This window comes from Phascolarctos cinereus, unplaced genomic scaffold, assembly GCF_003287225.1.
Source record: "Phascolarctos cinereus isolate Bilbo 61053 unplaced genomic scaffold, phaCin_HiC Scaffold_7;HRSCAF=346, whole genome shotgun sequence".
NCBI classification, from domain to species: Eukaryota; Metazoa; Chordata; class Mammalia; order Diprotodontia; family Phascolarctidae; genus Phascolarctos; species Phascolarctos cinereus.
Window position 1 is genome coordinate 78,973,511 of NW_027556180.1, and position 18,745 is coordinate 78,992,255.

General features: G+C 36.5%; 1 protein-coding gene and 1 long non-coding RNA gene across 3 annotated transcripts in view; one reads left to right on the top strand and one right to left on the bottom strand.

Annotated features, from left to right (window-relative positions):
* The first annotated feature begins 3,781 nt into the window (after positions 1 to 3,781).
* The window catches only part of PLEKHM3 (pleckstrin homology domain containing M3), a 195,115-nt gene continuing 180,151 nt past the window's right edge, over positions 3,782 to 18,745 (top strand). The window contains 1 exon segment of the mRNA XM_021008670.2: positions 3,782 to 8,646. Within this exon segment, the coding sequence (XP_020864329.1) occupies positions 8,049 to 8,646 (598 nt within the window). The 5' untranslated portion in view covers positions 3,782 to 8,048.
* The window catches only part of LOC110223277 (uncharacterized), a 29,141-nt gene continuing 20,746 nt past the window's right edge, over positions 10,351 to 18,745 (bottom strand). For both annotated transcript variants that reach the window (XR_002328645.2, XR_002328647.2), the window contains exon 6: positions 10,351 to 10,439. This is a non-coding gene — a long non-coding RNA (uncharacterized LOC110223277). The remainder of the gene's footprint in view (positions 10,440 to 18,745) is intronic.

Sequence of the window (18,745 nt, forward strand, 5' to 3'; positions counted from 1 at the left end):
TCTCCCACACTGCATATTTAACATGGCATTGTGAAACTTATTGTACAGCCTCTAGAGTCAAGGCCAAACCTCAGAAGAATTTGTAAAGCAGTTGCATTGATTTTCATGCCCCATGTCTCCTCTTTCTGTGTCTATTCCATCCCCTCCTCCCCTACCATCACTACACATACCCAATACACTTTGTGCTCCAAAGCTCTTCTTTCATAAGCTTCTAAAATACTACTCTTCTTGAATAAGTCTCTTTGCCTCTGTGGGCCTCAGTTTCCTCATCTGTAAAATTATTAGTAAATTAGGATTAGTAATTAGTAAAAAAGATTAGTAAATTAGAGTAATTTTCTACAGGAACTGCAATGAGGGTTGTTTGAGCTTGTTCTATCCATTTCATTTTCTTTATTTGACAGCAAATGCTTCTTCAAATGAGTAAATATATGATTGACAGCATCCACACTAGGGAAGGGAAAAAGGGAGAAACCATACATACGATGTGTTCAAAAGAGATTTATTAAAGAATATTCTTTAGAGTTAGCTGGAGACAGGAATGGGGTTCCATGTGCCTCCAGATATGCATCCAGAGTGGAGTAATTGTGTAACAGTTTCCAAGTTTGGAATGATTGTGATGATTCTCAAAAAAATGGTTTCCCAGGTTTGCCATTTTGTTCAGGAAAGTCCTATTTTTGGCTTCTTGTCGTAGAGATAGAAGTCCCAGAATAATGATTGTTGGGAGTGAGGTATCTGCTTCCAGATCTATGCTTTGAGATCTTTGTATGCAGTAATTGGTTGATGACAGTGAGAATATGATATTGAAATATTTTCCTGTTAATTCAAGGATAGCTAACAAGGAGGGGTATGGAGGGTGTTACCTATGATGCCAGGTGCCATTAGGCTTTTTGGACCCAGATGAACACTAATCTACAAAGTTACAATTGGAGAAAGTAGGGTGGTGATAGAGATGGTGGTGGACCTCAGCTAGTTTTAGTGTTGAAAACAAGAAACAATTAATACTTACAGGATACTATATAATTGATCTGCCCAGGGAGTTCAGGAGCAATGCCAGAAGGATGCCCTTGGAATGTTTTTTCAAATGAGAATCAAAGGCCTTATGGAGGTGGTTATTGTATTTTCTTAGTATTCTGTATATGAATACCAACATGGATAGGGGAAGGAGAATATATCTTTCCAATACACAAGGTTCCCATTAAGAGGGGAAAAGGCCTTAAATATTAATGTAGATATCTGTATGTGTATCTATGCTTGTATATATTCTATAGCAAGCAACATCTCAACTTATTTGCATTTTCCAGGGAGGAGATGGCATTTTAAATTACAAAATAAGAAGCGTATTATATATGTAAATGTTTATATCATACATATAATAAGAAGGGTCATAGAAAATTCAAATTAGATACTATATGAAATGAGTTGGGGCAGTTAAGGTTTAATAAGCTCTACATTTAGATAATTTTGAAAGTACCTTACAGTTTTAAGTCTCATAATCCTTTGATCTTAGTGCAAGTTAATCTAACGTATTATCAATTCCAGGAGTGTTTGTATTTTTAAAAGATATCGGGGAAGAGAACCCAAAGAAATTAATGACTTAATTACAAATTTTCAAGTACTGTGGCACCAGTGTAAGTGAGAAAAGAAGATGTGTTTCAGTAACATCTATTAGAACTCCATAGTAGCCCAATATAGGCAAGAAAGGACTACTTTGCTGCACAAAAAGCTTGGGTGTATGAAGAGTAGCTCTTTTCATAGTACAGCTCTCACACAGTTCTGGGACAGATTCAACCTTAACTGGTATGAAGTATTCACAGAGAGAGAATTGAAGCATGCTGTCCCTCTCCATTTATATCTATGTAACCACACTTGGGTCTTTTTTTTAAAAAAATTATTTGATAGAAAAGGCTTTCTTTGGATGCCTTTTGCTGTTCTTTTTTGTTTGGAGTATCATAGCTGCCTTTTAAAGTACATGGCTGGAGACACCTCGAAATTCAGCCTTTGTTAAATTCAGATTACATGTCATTTAACCAAGTGAGAGGAAATCTGAATTAACTTCCAAGACTGCCATCCAGCCTGGATAAAAATTGCATCTCTGGGTAGGTTGGCTGGGCATTGTTTAGTCATCTGTTTCTACTTCTGTGTGGGAGGGACTCAGCTTTCATCACCGCTCGTAATTTTGTGCAAGTAATCATGTAAGGGTACTTTCACTTGTTATAAACAACCATGTCAATATTGTGTCATGTCATATTTTAAGGTACAAGATTCTTAGAACTTCTATTAGTACCACCATTGGAGAACCTCTGGGAAAGGATTCTTATTGAGCTTTAATTTTCTGATCTGGAGAGTAGGGGTAATAAGTCTTTATTAACATTTTTCTCTGATATAGATACACAGGTAAGACACTTTGCTGTTCAGACAGATAGGCTGCAGTGCCCACACATCAATCTTGTTCCACATAATTAGCCAAAAAAGCACGTATATGTGTGTGTGTGGAGAGAGACAAAGACAAAGTGACAGAGACAGAGAGATAGGGAGAGAGAAAAATAAAGAGAGAGAGAGATTCCTCATTACATGCCATTTGTGAAATATTTCTTACTTTTCTTTAGCAAGTGAAATTTAGAATGCTACTCTGAGCATTGGTCAGGTTCTTGTTCTGTCACTGTCTAGTAGTGCTGCATGGCTTGAGGGATTTGGAGAAGATCTCAAAAAGAGCAGTGTAAATGATTATCAGACTGGGAAAATGGGAACTAGAAGAATAGGATAAAGAAAACGAGATGATTTAGCCTTGAGAACGAAGACCTAACGATTATAGTTAGTCATCCAGGCATCTGAGAGCTTTTCCCTCAAAGTGTAGGCCCACAGAACAGTTGAGCATTTTAGATATTTTCTTGACATCCCTTTTAAGCAATGTCCCTGTCCCACATATTCTTCAAATCCTGTGACCTGCTCTTTCATTACACCTTTGATCTAGGCACCTCCCACCAGGTGTTTTACCTCCTTGATCAAAAACCCTGAAATTTATCCTAGCATTCCTGTTCTTCCTTTGCTCTTCCTCACCTAAATCTATTCTTTGTAGTTCATAGTAACTTTCAATCTTTCTATTCAAGAGTCTTTTCTTAGGCTATCACATCTACTCAGGCTTCACTTTCTTGCCTTCCCAGTCTTAACCCTGGTTCTCTACTCTTAAATCCCTTTTCCCCTTGTCCATATAACAATTCTGCCTCACCAAATCCCAGTCCTGGATTACTCCTACCATTTGCTTTTTCACTCTTAGTCATGCTACTGAATGGAACTAGAAGAAAGCATGCTACTAAGGTAGCTGGGTCTATATGTTATCCAACTTCATCTGGGCCCCTGCTATAGCAAGACAATCCTTTTGTTCTTTCCTAATTGATTCTCATTTCTACTCTGTACATGTTATTCCAGATGTTCTCTTTTAACCACAAGCACACAGACACAGACACCCACCCATACACACATACACACACCCTGCCTTACCTTATACTCTCCTGAGAAAAAAGAGACCGTTTGCTGAGAGCTTCCTGTTCTCTCTTCCACACCTTAAAACCTCTTGGCACCATGCCTGACTCTCACCTCCTTGACTCCATCTGGAAACAAGATGGACCTTCTCCTTACCAAGTTCCAAACGTTCTACATGTTCTTTTGATCTTATTTTCTCCCATCTAATCTTCTGTTAAATTTTATTTATTTATTTTTGACATTCATTTTAAAAAATTTTGAGCTCCAAATTCACCTCTTCCCTTCCTTACGCATTGAGAGGGCAAGCAATATGATATATCAGCTATACATGTGCAGTCATGCAAAACATTTTCATAGTAGCTATGTTGCAAAAGCAAGCAAGAAAAAACAAGAGTAATACAAAGTATGCTTCATTCTGCACTCAGAGTTTGTCAGTTCTTTCTCTGGAATTGGATAGCATTTTTCATCATGGGGCCTTTGGAATTGTCTTTGATCATTGCCTTGATCAGAGTAGCTAAGTCCTTCACAGTTGATCGTCATTACAATTTTGCTGTTACTGTGTATAATGGTCTCCTGGTTCTGTGAATTTCACTCTGTATCAGTTCAATAAGTCTTCCCACATTTTTCTGAAACCATTCTACTCGTCATTTCTTACAACCCAATTTTATTCCTTCACAATCATATACCACAAATTATTCAGCAGCTCCCCAGTTGACAGATATTCCTTCAATTTCCAATTCTTTGCTACCACAAAAAGAGCTGCTAGAAATATTTTTGTACATATAGGTGCCTTCTCTTTTCTTTGATCTCTTTGGGATCTGTAGATGTAGTAGTTATTACTGGGTCAAAGGGTTTGCACAGTTTTATAGCCCTTTGAGCATAGTTCCAAATTGCTTTCCAGAATGGTTGAATCAGTTCGCAACTGCAACAGTTCATTAGTGTCCCTGCTTTTCCACATCCCCTCCAGCATTTATTATTTTCCTTCTCTGTCATGCTAGCCCATCTGATTGATGTGAGGTGGTACCTCAGAGTTGTTTTCATTTATATTTCTCTAATCAATAATGATTTAGAGCTTTTTTTCATGTGACTATTGATAGCTTTGATTTTTTTTCCCCTTCTGAAAACCACCTGGTTATATACTTTGATTAATTTGATCAATCAGGGAATGGCTCTAATTTTTTTGAAATTTGGCTCAGTTCCCTATGTGAGAAATTTGCCATAAAAAAAATTTCCCCCAGTTTCCTGCTTTCATTTTAATTTTGTCTGCATTGGGTTTTATTTTTGTGCAAAACCTTTTTAATTTCATGTAACCAAGATTATCCATTTTGCATCCCATGTGTAAAGGTTAATGATTGACATTTATATAGACCATTTTAAGATGCACAGAAATGAACTTTTCACACATATCATTTGATCATCACAACAATCCTTTGAGTTAGCTATTTTAATCCTCATTTTACATATGAAGAAACTTCCAGAGAGGTTAAGGGACATACCTAAGGGTTAAATATCTACTGTCTGAATCAGGATCTGAGTCCAGTTCTTCCTGACTACAAGTTGTACCTTATTTCTTCCCGGATAGAACAGGCAATTTAGAACACAAATAATATCCAAAATACTTTGTTAAAACAACATTTAAGTATATTTTAAATCATATTGCTAACTGTCTTTTCAAGTAATAGTACTCTTAAACAAAGAAGGAAAGGGACTTATACAGAAATATTTGTGGCAGGCACAAATATTTTGTGGTGGCAAAGAATTGGAAACTGAAGGGATGCTTATTAATTGGGGAATGGCTGAACAAGTTGCAGTATTCAATTGTGATGGAATACTATTGTGCTGTAAGAAATGATGAGCAGAATGCTTTCAGAAAACCTGGAAGACGTGAACTGATTCAGAGTTGAGTGAACAGAACCAGGAGAACATTGTACATAGTAACAGCAATATTGTACAATGATCAATTGTGAATGACTTAACTATTCACAGCAATACAATGATATAAGACAATTCCAAGGGACTTTTAATAAAAAAAATGCTATCCATCTCCAGAGAAAGAACTAATGGAGTCTGGATGCAGAGTGAAGCATACTTTTGTAAACTTTCTTATTTTTCTTGGAGTTAGGGTTGGGGTTGTTTTTCTGTTTTTGTTTTTTTTTTTTTTTTGGTTTGTGTTTTCTTTCAAAACATGACTGATAATGAAAATATTTTTTGCATGACTGCACTTGTATAAACTATATTAAATTGCTTACGGTCTCAGGAAGGGGAGAGAGTAGAAAGGGGGAGAATTTGGAACTCAAAATGAAAAAAAATAAATGTTAAAAATTGTTTTTGTAATTGGGGAAAATATAATATTAAAATATAAAATAAAAACATAAGAGCAACAGTATTCTTAATTCCATTTCTAAAACTATAAGCTTATGCTACATTAAGAAAAACCACTGTTCAAAAGTCAAAATTTACAAATCAGAGGCATTCATTGTGATTGTTTTGTAAAAGCACTAGAAACAGAGTTCTGTTAAATTGTAAGCTTACTTATCAATGTATTTAAATTATTTGTGTACAGTGTTTTCTGACTGACTGATTTGCCATGCAGCTTTTTATAAATATATCCCTTGCATAAAATACAGTAGATCAATATTTGCTTTTGGGGGGTAGGATATTGGGGATCCATAGTTTGAGAAGTGAAAAGCTAATTATATGTATATATATATATTATATGTATATAGACACATGTAGTTATACATGTTTTATATTATATATAATATATATGTATGTGCTTATCCTTAACAATAATGAAGTTATATAGACAAAAATAGTTAGCTTGTTATAAATCTCATATAAAAAAGTAAAGATACTTGTCAGATTATATATCTAAGCCACAAAAGTACATATTGCTCATGTAGATATTATCTATGTAAAAAGATAGATTTTTGGAGATTCTCTGTCATTTATTCAGTTTTTCCTACTTTTCTATTTATTTTTAAATTTTACTTTGAGAGCTCTGATTTGGGTCCTAAATTGAGTCACAATTTCTTCTTTTAATAGTTTTATTTCTTTTAAAAACTATTCTGGAGTTTCATGCTGTTTTCTCATCTTTGGAAACTTCATGGTATTCTTTTGTTCATCCAGCAATACTAGTTCATTTTCCTTCGTATTATAGTATTTGTTCAAAATGCTCTAGTTTCTTTTTGAAATTTTACTTAATCTTTTTTTTGTCTTTCTGATCCTTTTTGTTGTATAGTCCTTGTGTATATTATTTTCCTTGCCCTGCTTGCTTCATTTTGCAGCAGTTCATGTAAGCATTTCCATGCTTCTGGATACTCTTGATATCTCTCAGTCTTCCTGCTAAGTGGACACCCTAGGGCTACTGAAGACCCCCCCCACCTTCCACCTTCCTACTCCTCCCCATAGATTAGCTTTAATGGCTCCGGGGCTTCCCTGGACTTGAGAGGCAACTAAGTGGCATGGTGGGTAAAAGCAGTGGACTTGAGTCAGGAACACCTGAGTTTGAATCCTACTTCAGACACAAACTGTGTGACTTTGGGCAAGTCCCTTTAATTGTTCTTAGCCTGCGTTTTTTCATCTGTAAAATGAGGACAATAGCACCCTCTTCATAGGGTTGTTGTGAAGATAGCCCATATGGGCTTTACAAACTTTAAAGAAAGTGTTATACAAATGTTAGCTATTACATGTGTTAGTAGGTAAATAGGAATTATGAAGGACAAAGTTATCTTTAGACCAGAGGATCTGGGCATAGACAGAATGTGCATAATTACGTCAGCTTTATTATAAAGAATAGGTACTTTTCATACTCTACCTGACTTATAGACGCTCTCAAAATATCATAAATGATTCACGCCATTGGCCTTCTAGGGATTTCTGGTTTAGACCTAGTCATAGAATTCCCATTTCTTTTGAATAAGCTGTTTTAAGTCAAGTATTAAGGAAAAGGCCACAGCAACCATTTACAAGGTCTTTCAAAGACTTATCTTCAGAAATAAAAGCTGTTGGCTTCATTTCCTCCTTGTCACCTACTCCATCCTCTTCTGTGTAAATTGTAATAAAAAAGTGGTAGAGCATAATCTTCACTTTGAGAACACTGAAACCTTGGTTTGTGGCTCTTCACCTTTACATAGCGTTACAATAAGTAAAAGGGTGTTTGGGGATGGTGGGAAGTAATTAAACGTATCTGGTATGTAGAACACATTTAGTGAAGTGTTTTTATGTTGTTTCTCTGTTTATTATCCTCCAGGAAATAAAGTTTCCTGTGGACAACTAGCCAGACCAGTTCCTGACTTGGGAAACGTCATCTCAAAGGAGCACTTCTCCCCTGCCTTCCCAAGAAGTGAAGTCTATGAGAAGCCGATACTGCTAGAGAGTGCTTTGTAATGACCAGAAGAGTTCCAGCAGTGCTTGTGCCTTCTCTCCTGCATCTGACTAAATGAAGGCACTTTCTCTATTCCCAGAACTGCTTTCTTGAAGGACCTTGTCTCTTTGGTGTTAGAATATTCATGAAATCTTCCCCTCACCCAGTTCAGGACGCTTGAGTATCTTGAAAACCTCAAAAAATGGAAGCCTTAGAAGTGGATGATATCAGCCCTGCCTTGGAAGTGACAGAGGATTTCTTCAGTTGTTTTGATAGTAAGTTAGAAAAGGTGGTCCAGCAAGCTGAGGTTTATGGCATTCAGGAAGTTCCTGAACTGGTTGGGCATGAAGTATACAATAAAATAGCAGACAGTAGTGCCATCAGGAGTGGCACCTCCCTGGGCAAAGGCAGCAGCATCATTTGGGATAGCTGTCAAAGTGGCCTCTTAGAAACCAAAGTACAAAATGTATTCCCTGCCAAAGAACAACTTATAGTCCAGAGAGGGACAGCTCCTGATAACCTCTCCTGGATGGAACAAAGGGAAGCTTCAACTTTTAATTTTTTCAACATCTGTCAACGTCGGCGGGACAGGCCTCGATCTGTGAATGACTTACTGGATGAGACCTCTTCTTTCAAGCCAGGCCATGTCCGATCTCGGTCAGATACTACTCATGTGGAGTGGGGAGTAGTCTTCAAATCAACTCCTTTGCACCAGCCATCTGTTCAAGGCACTCAACCTGCAAAGTCGCCTTTCTTATCATCATCCCACCACAAAGGAAAGGATGCTCAAGGAAATACAGGTATGTTTTTCTTATTTGGTTTTTGTTCAAAGGAGCAGCTTTTTCTTCATCTTGATAACTTGCTTCACCAATATTTTCTTTTTGATGCTTCTATCTGACTTTATCTTCATTGGTTTACTCCTCTTCTCATAATTTTTTCTTCCTTTGCTTGAGATGAGAATAATAGCCCCATTCTCTCCTTGTGAGTAGAGTGTCAAGATGCTGGGGAAAGGAAATTATAGCCATTCTCTTTTTGGCATACGTTATTTCTCATTTCAAAATCTGAATGATCTCTTGTTAAATTTAGAGATTTGCTTGGTGACTTTCTACTTATTTATTCTATCAGCAGATAGTTATCAGGTATCTGCTAGTGTCCAACGCTGTGCCAGGTGCTGTTGAGGAACCAAAAGAAATGTAAAATACAGTTGTTACACATAACAGGTTTGTATGTATAGGAACAGACATACAAAAAGTTAGCTAACAATATGAGTCAATATATGGAAAAATCAAGTTAAGTGCTGCAGATATTAAATAGTATGAAAATTTGGAAAAAGGAGGAAATGCCATGGGCTAGAGTTGTCAGGAAATGATCGTAGTAGAATTTGAAGGGAGAGATCCTCAACGTTGCCTAATCCTGTCCCCCATCATTTTACAGATGAATAAACTCTTTTCCATTAATTGTTTTTGTTATCCTGAACTTGAATACACAAATGCACATGAACATTTCCATCTGCAAAGAAGACCAGAAAAAGAGTATTGCATATGAAATCATGAACCTCATGTACAGCTTTTTTTTAAGCACATACTAAATTCAGCATATTCCAAATGCTCTCTTTCTTGTTTGGATTTCAGAATGTTTCATTAATGCTCTTTCTTTTCTTTTTTTTTTTCATCTCAACCACTATTCCTCTCTTCCCTCAACTTCTCCCCTCTTCCCACAAAAAGCCTTGCTAACAAATAAACATAAGTCAAGCAAAATAAATTCACACACAGTGCCAGCATTTCCCATGTCACACAGTAAATGGTGACGTTCTTCAGAGAGACCTTGAGAGTGTCCTTATACCACTTCTTTTGACCACCTTGTGAGCACTTACCTTTTGTGAGTTCTCCATAAAATAGTCTTTCGGGTAAGTGTGTGTTTGGCATTGGAAGCACGTGGCCAGCCTATCACAGTTTCCCTCTCTGCAACAGAGTCTGAATACTTGCCATTCAACTTGAGAGAGGACATCAGTGTCCAGGACCTTATCTTGCCAGGTACTTCAGGATCTTCCTGAGATACTTCAAATGGAAGCAGTTCTGGCATGGCACTGATAGACTGTCCAGGTTTCACAGGCATACAACAATGAAGTCAGTACAATGGCTCTGTAGTCCTTCAGTTTGGTAGGCAGCCTAATACCTCTTCTCTCCCATACTTTCATTCAGAGCCGCCCAAACACTGAGCTAGCTCTGGCAATGTGTGTGTCAACCTCATCATCTAAATATACATCCCTGGAGAGTACACTACCAAGGTAGTGAACTTATCCGTAGCATTCAGAATTTCTCCATGTACTGTGACCAGGGTTCCACATATGTACGGCATGTTTTTTTGGTGTTGTTAGGCCAAAATTAGCACAGGTGGCAGAGAACTGATCCATACTCTGCTGCATCTCAGCCTCAGAGGCTGCACTGAGTGCAGAGTCATCTGCAAACAAGAAGTCATGTACCAACTCCTCATCCACTTTGGTCTTTGCTTGTAGCCTTTTCAGGTTAAATAGTTTGCAATAGGTGCTGTTGGAAGCTGATCTTGATGTCATTTTCATCCTCGTTGAAGGCATCTGACAACATTGTGGAAAATATCATGCTGAAGAACATGAGAGCTAGTACATAGCCTTGCTTCACTTTGTTTGTGACTGGGAATGCATGAGAGCATTGTCCATTATCCAGAAGCCATGCAAGCATGCCCTAATGAGCCTTATGTACGATACTGATGAACTTCTCTGGGGAACCCACTTTCACCATGATCTTCCACAGAACCTCATGAGTAATAGTATCAAAGGCCTTGGTCAGATTGACATTGTTTATAGGCTTCTGTATATAAAAATATAAATACTAGGAGCAGAACACAGCTTATATGTGTAAGAGAACATATGTGGCTAAGGAATAACTCAGCTTCTGGAAGGCAGAATACATTTTTGGTGCAATGTCAAGGAGTTATTACACTTAGCCTAAAGCCTGAGATTGAGCAGTTCAGTAGGGAAGTGTTCTTACTTTCTGAAGGCTTAACATTTTGACATTTTAAATGAATTGTCTATGATTTGATTAATTTACTCAACAACTTTCTCCCTTATATTATACTATCAGGTCCCTTGGAGTAGCATTTATATATTCTATAAATATATTTGAAGTCCTAAAGTGTTCTGTGGACAAATTATTATGGTAGATGATAATTCCTCTCACATTTTACAGATGAGGAACAGGTCCTTAAGGGTTTGATTGTCATTTTAATAGAATACTGTATAACATATGAAGTGCTTCAGATATTCAATAATAAGGAGAATTGAATATTGATTATTAATACCATAATTTATGGGATAATATTATATGTAAACTCATACTTATACATTGCTTTAAGGTTCATAAAGTACTTTCCTGTCTACCTTGAGGTAGCAAAAATATTATTCCCATTTTACAGGTGAAAAAACTCAGACCCATAGAAGTTAAGAGATTAGCCAAAAGTTTTATAGTCAGATAGGTTCTTTGGCTGTAACTCCAGTGCTCTTTCTACTATGCCATGCAGCCTCTATCTATATAAAGTGTTCTTTTCATTAGGTAAGAGATTAGAACTTAGGACTGTTTGGTTTTATTTCTGCTTTATCTGCTCATGTTGTTTTTGCTAAGTCATTTTTCAGTTGTGTCCAACTCTTCATGACCTCATTTGATGTTTTCTTGGCAAAGATACTAGAGCAGTTTGTCATTTTCTTCTCCAGCTCTTTTTACAGATGAAGAAATTGTGGTAAACAGGATTAAGTGACTTGCCCAAGGTCACATAGCTAGTAAGTGTCTGGGGCCAGATTTGAACTCAGGAAGATGAGTCTTCCTGAATCCAGGCTCAGCACTTTATTCACTGTACCACACAGCTGCCCCTTATCTGTTCATAGTATCACAACTTCCTTATTTTTTAAAATAAGCCTCCTTATAATATTTGTCTTGTGTTTTTATCTTTTCTAGTTCCTTCCTGGACCTCACCTTACAAAAAGTTGGAGAAAGCAGCCTTTTCTGTAATTCCTCTTTCTTCCTGTTTGTTCCCTTTCCATTTACTTAATCTTTCCCTACAAATGATGTGGCAAGGCCAAGGGTTTTTGCCACTATACTGGAAAATTGCTGTTTCGAGGCCTTCACTAGTATTCACTTTGTTGTTTATACTTTCACTTCCATATGCTCTGAGTAATCTGGCTCCCTGATACATTTCTCTAATAGAAAATAAGCTCTTTGAGTGAAAGGGACTCTTTCATTTTTATCTTTGCAAATCCCCAAGCCTCTCACAGTACCTGGAACTTAGAAGGTACTTAATAAAAATGTAACTGATTGAATGACTGATTGATCCTAAATGAGTGTGGGTGCTTTATCAGTTTGGAAACAATTTAGATTCTAACACAAGAGGCATGGAGCAGTGGATGTTGGTGCGGTTAATAGCAGGCCTGCCCAAGCTTCTTTCTCAGTGTTGAAACTAGAAGCAGTTATATTTGGTGATGATAATAGCATTTTTCTTATCATTTAAGGTACCTAAAGCCCTTTGCAATATACTCAGCTCTTATTCTTCACAGTATCTTGCAGTAACAGTGGATACAAAGCTGAGATATCTCTTCAATCTAGAAAGTAATGAGAAAGGCCTATCTCCTTTAAGAGAAATGAGAGAATAGTGAACTTCCTTTATATTCAGGAAAATATACTGATATACCTAGATAAGCTCCACATGGATACATGGCCTAAATATAAAAGTTCACATCATAAACAAATTAGAGGAGCAAGGAAGATATTACCTTTCAGATCGAAGAATAGAAGAAGAGTTAATGCCTAAACAAGTAATAGAGAGGATCACCTAAGATAAAAGGGACCATTCAGAATCTAATGTAATAAAAATTAGAAGGAAAACAGGTAATCCAATAAATGTCTTATATCCAAAATCTATAAGGAACTGATTCAAACTTATAAAATTAAGAGCCATTTCCCAATAGAGAGACAGTCGAAGGATATGAACAGGCACTTTTCAGAGGAAGAAATCTTAGGAATTTAGGATTAGGGTTAGGGTTAGGGTTTAGGCTGAGGGTCAGCAATCATATTTAAAATTCTCTAAATCATTAATAATTAGATGCAAATTAAAGCATCTTTGAAGTTCTATCTCATGTCTGTCGAACTGACAAAGATGACAAAAGTGAAACAGGTAAAATAGGGCATTGTTGATGGGGCCATGAATTGATCCATCCATTCTGAAAAACAAATTGGAGAGGGGCAGAGCCAAAATGGCAGAGAAGAGGCAGGGACTTATCTGAGTTTTCCCATATTTCCCTCCAAACAACTTTAAATAACACCTTAAAAAAAATTCTGGAATGGCAGAACCCACAAAAGCATGGAGTGAAACAACTATCTGGCCCAAGACAACTTAGAACGTCAGAAGGAAAGGTCTGCCACACCAGAGTGAGAGTGGAGCACAGTCCAGTGCAGGCTGCACCAGCACAGGCTGTGCCCCAGTAAAGCAGCAGCAGGCAATGGGGGGGGCGACTGAATCAGTGGAAGCAATAGGAGCTTCTGGAGCTCTCAGCCTACAGCTGATAAGGGGGAGGGAGGTGCTTCTAACAACAAGTCAGAAGGAGAATTCAGGGGTCCCTTTGCTGGCACTGGATGCAGGTCTCTGTTTCATTTCCCATACTTGGATCCAGGTCACAATCTTGAATCACAGGCCCAGGGTAAGGATGAACAGTTGCACATCAGAGTTTGTGGCCCCAGGGGAGCAAGGACTCTGGTTGCAGTTCCAGGGTAGAAAAACATGTTTGTGGTTGCTCATAGACCAGAGCAGAAGCCAAAAGAGTAGTAAACACATGGCTCTTTAGATCATACTACCTGGGAGGAACAGAAAACTTACAGGTCTTCAGAATTAGCTGTGAAAATAGCTGCACAAAAAAACCTGAAGTTTGAAAGGGTGTCCCCTGCACTCCAAAAGCAGGGCCCCACTTTAACATAGAGTTAAAAAGTCAAGAAATAGGCTTGAAACATGCACAAACAACAACAAAAAGATCCTGACCAAAGAAAGTTACTGTGGTTACAGGGAAGATGAAAACACAAACTCAGAAGAAGACAAGAAGTCCAAACCGCTAAATCCAAAGCTTCAAAGAAAAATGTGAATTGGTCTCAGGCCCAAAAAGAATTCCTGGAATATCTCAAAAAGGAGGTTCAAAAATCAAATAACAGAGGTAGATGAAAAATTGGGGAAAAATTTAATAGTGATGTAAGAAAATCATGAAAAAAGAATCAACAGCTTAGTAAAGGAAGCACAAAGCAATAATGATGAAAATAACAACTTAAAAAACAGAATAGGCCAAATGGTAAGAGTTACAAAAAAGCCAACAAAGAGAAGAGTGCCTTGAAAAACAGAATTAGCCAAATAGAAAAAGAGGTACAAAAATTCACTGAAGAAAAGAACCCCTTAAAAAGTAGAATTGACCAAAAGTAAAAGAGGTACAAAAGCTCAAGGAAGAAAATAACTCCTTAAAAATTAGAATTGGGCAAGTAAAAGCTAATGAGTCCATGAGATATCAAGAAACAATCAAACAAAATCAAAAGAATGAAAAAATAGAAGAAAATGTGAAATATCTCATTGCAAAAACAACTGATCTGGAAAATAGATCAAGGAGAGATAATTTAAAAATTAATCAACTGCCTAAAAGCCGTGATAAAAAAAAAAGTCTAGATATTGTCTTTTAAGAAATTATCAAGGAAAACTGCCCTGATGTGCTAGAACCAGAGGGTAAGATAGAAATTGAAAGAATCCACCCATCACCTCCTGAAAGAGATTGCAAAATGAATATTCCCATGAATACTGTAGCCAAATTCCAGAGCTCTCAGGTCAAGGAGAAAATATTGCAAGTAGCAAGAATTGTGGAGCCTTAGACAGGATAACACAAGATTTAGAAGCTCCTATCTTAAAGTGTTAGAAGGTTTGGAATATGATATTGTGGAGGGCAAAAGAGTTAGGATTAAAACCAAGAATCACCTACCCAGCAAAACTGCATATAATCCTACAGGGGAGGAAATGGACATTTAGTGAAATAGAGGAATTTCAAATATTCCTGATGAAAAGACAAGAGCTGAATAGAAAATCTGACTTTCAAATACAAGACTCAAGAGAAACATAAAAAGGTAAATAGGAAAGAGAAATCTTAAGTGATTCGATAAGGTTACACTGTTTACATTTCCTACATGGGAAGACGCTACTTTTAACTCCTAGGAGCTTTCTATTGTTAGAGCAGTTAAAAGGAGTATACAAAAACAGAAGGCATGGGTGTGAGTTGAATATGATGGGGTGATTATCTAAAAAAAAAAAAAAATTAAAGGATGAGAAAGAGAAATGCCGCAGATGAAGAAAAAAGGGAGAGGTAGAATGGAGTAAATTATCTCACATCAAAGAGGCACAAAAGAGCTTTTGCAGTGGAGGAAAGTATAAGGAAAGTGGAGGGGAGTGCATGAACCTTACCCTCATTGGAATTTGCTCAAAGATGGAATAACATACACACTTGGGTATAGAAATCTTACCCTGTAGGAAAGTAGAAGAGGAAAGGGATAAAAGAAGGTGGTGGGTAACTGAGAGAGAGGAGGACAGATTGGGGTAGGCAGTAGTCAGAAGCAAAACACTTTTGAGGATGGGCCGGGTTAAAGGAGAAAGTAAAAAGGGGGAAAATTCAGTCAAATTTATAATAAGAGCATTCGCCAACTGATAAATAGTCAAAGGATATGAACAGGCAGTTTTCAGAAGAAGAAATCAAAGCTATCTATAGTCACATGAAAAAATGCTCTACATTGCTATTGATTAGAGAAATGCAAATTAAAACAACTCTGAGGTCCCACCCACACCTATCAGATTGGCTGATATGACAGAAAAGGAAAATGACAAATGTTGGAGAGGATGTGGGAAGATTGAGACGCTAATGCACTGTTGGTGGAGTTGTATACTAATTCAACCATTCAAGGGAACAATTTGGAATTATCCCCAAAAGGCTATAAAACTATGCATTTGACTCAAACAATACCACTACCAGGTTTATATCCCAAAGAGATAAAAAACAAAAAGAAGGCCATATATGTGCAAAAATATAGCAGCTCATTTTGTGGTGGCAAACAATTGAAAATTGAGGAGATGCGCATCAATTGGGGAATGGCTGAATAAGCTGGGATGCATGATTGTGATGGAACACTGAAGTGATAAGCAGAAGGCTCTCAGAAAAACCTGGAAAGACTTACACCAACTGATGCAAAATGAAGTGAGCAGAGCCAAAAGAACATCATACTTAGTACAGCAATATTGTACAATGATCAACTGTGAATGACTTAGCTATTCTCAGCAATACAATTATCCAAGATAATTCCTAAGGACTTAAAATGAAAAATGCTATCCATCTCCAGAGAAAGAACTGGTGGTGTCTGAATACAGATTGAAACATACTTTTTTTTTCCTTTATTTTTCTGGGGGATTTTTTGTCTGTGTTTTACTTCACAACATATTGTGTATGACTGCACATGTATAACTTATGTCAAATTGCTAGCTTTCTCAATGAGGGGGAAGAGAGGAAGAGAATTTGGAATTCAAAGTTTTTAAAAAATAAATGTTAAAAATTGCTTTTACATGTAATTGGAGAAATAATAAAATATTAGCTAAATAATTTAAAAATTTTTAGATACTTAAAAAAATGGAACTGATGCCCAGAAATTAATTCTTTAACTCAGCTATACAACTACTAGACCTATACCCCAAAAATGTTTTTAAAGAGGAAAATTATGTATAATATATATATATTGTGTGTATATGTGTGTATACATACATATATACATGTATACACATATATATTTACCCAACATTTATAGCAGCTCTTTTTGAGTTAGCCAAAAATTGGAAGTGAATCAGGTATCCTCCTTTTGGGGAATGACTAAACCAATTATGGTATGTGAATGTAATGGAATATTATTGTACCATTAAAAATGATGAAACGGACAGCTTCAGAGGAAACAGATCTATATGAGCTGATATAGTGAAATGAAGAGATAGAAAACATCTCATATGCTAATAATATAGAGGAAAAACTATTTAATCCTTAGAACTCTAATTAATGCAAAGATAAGCCATGTGACCAAAAGAATGAAGATGAAAGGTGCGACTCACCTCTTCATAGAGAGAGCTGATGAACTTAAAATGCAGAAAGAGATGTACATTTTTTGGACATGGCTAATGTATGAGTTTGTTTTGCCCAGACTATGAAGCTACAAATTTAGAGGCATATCTTGGGTTTTTTAAATTTTACTCAGTGGAGGGGGGCAGGGAATAATGGAAGTGACAAAATAATTTTAAAATGTTTATTTACTGAAAAAATAAAATGAATGTCTTTTAACATATGTATGCATATGTGTATGTATTTATACATATATACACAAATGTATACACACATGTGTATGACTGTTTCTGATGAAAAGTTGTAATGTTCAGAATCTTTAAGAGGAAGGATTTCCTGTTAGTTAATCAAAAAAGCAACCTTTATTCCTAGGATTAAAAATACCTTTCCTAAGAGCATTCAGATCAAGTTTATTCCTAGAAACCTAGGAAAAATGAAATCTGAACACAACTTCTGATGGAAAACATTAAAATAGTACAACTGGCTTTCCCCAGCATCGTTATACTTTCTTCCCTGGTCCTCTCTACAAACCCTTGTAAAGATATCCAGAGATACTAACCCTGAAAAAAGAATTGTATACTAACCGTGGTATTCCAGCTTTACCACTATTGTGGCTCAACTGTGAGCATCCAATGTTTTACTCTCTAGTATCCGACAATATAGTTAGAAAATGGATGAAAGAAATGACATTGCAGGGGGCAGCTAGGCAGTGCAGTGGATAGAGCACTGGCCCTGAAGTCAGGAGGACTTTAGTTCAAATCTGGCCTCAGACCAAACACTTGACACTTGCTAGCTGTGTGACCCTGGGCAAGTCACTTAACCCCAATTGCCTAAAAACAAAACAAAAAACAAACAAAAAAAAGAAATGACATTGCAGATTAATGTAGTACTGTAGTGTCCAACTCAGTAGAAGCAGGGGCCACTAAATCATACATCAGAATCCCTGCAGGTCACATGCTGACTTAATTTTGAAATGTAATATTATTTGTTTTATTGTACTGTAATTTATTTTGTTAAATATTTCCCAGCTGCATTTTAATCTAGTGAGCTATGTATTTGACACCTCTAGTATTTAAAGTTGCACTCTTAACTTTGTATTTGGTGGTTCCAAGGCCTTCAAAATTTCAGATAGACTGTGTTGTCAAATTGTAGCATAGTATCTATGGACATAAAGCAAAGCAAAACGAACAAGGATGGATTTTTGGAAAATAGACATTTCTGAAGGAGACATCATAGGAGTAGTGTTTCGCACTAAAATTAATGAATTTGTTACTGGTTAGAAAAAGTTGAAAAATGAACATCAACTGGAAAGCAAAGATGAGTAGCAGTCTAGAATTCAGCACTAATAATTACAGCTTACATAATAAACGTAGTCAGCATTTAAATAATACTTTATTACTACAAAGCATTTTATGTGTATTGATCACATTTTATCCTTTTCTTATCTCATTTTGAAATATGAATGTAAATATAAATACTAAATCCTTTGAAAATGTGTTCTTGGTCCTTATCTGTGGTTGATCTTTATCCCTCATCGTCATAAACACCTTATTTTTATATGTCTGTGTAGCACTGAGATGTGTTAGGAGGATTTCATTTACTATAGAGGATATAGTGCCCCTAACTTCAAAGAATTTATCATATAAGAGTTAACTAATGAAAAATAAACATTGGATGAAGATGATAAATTATATGAGCGTAGGATT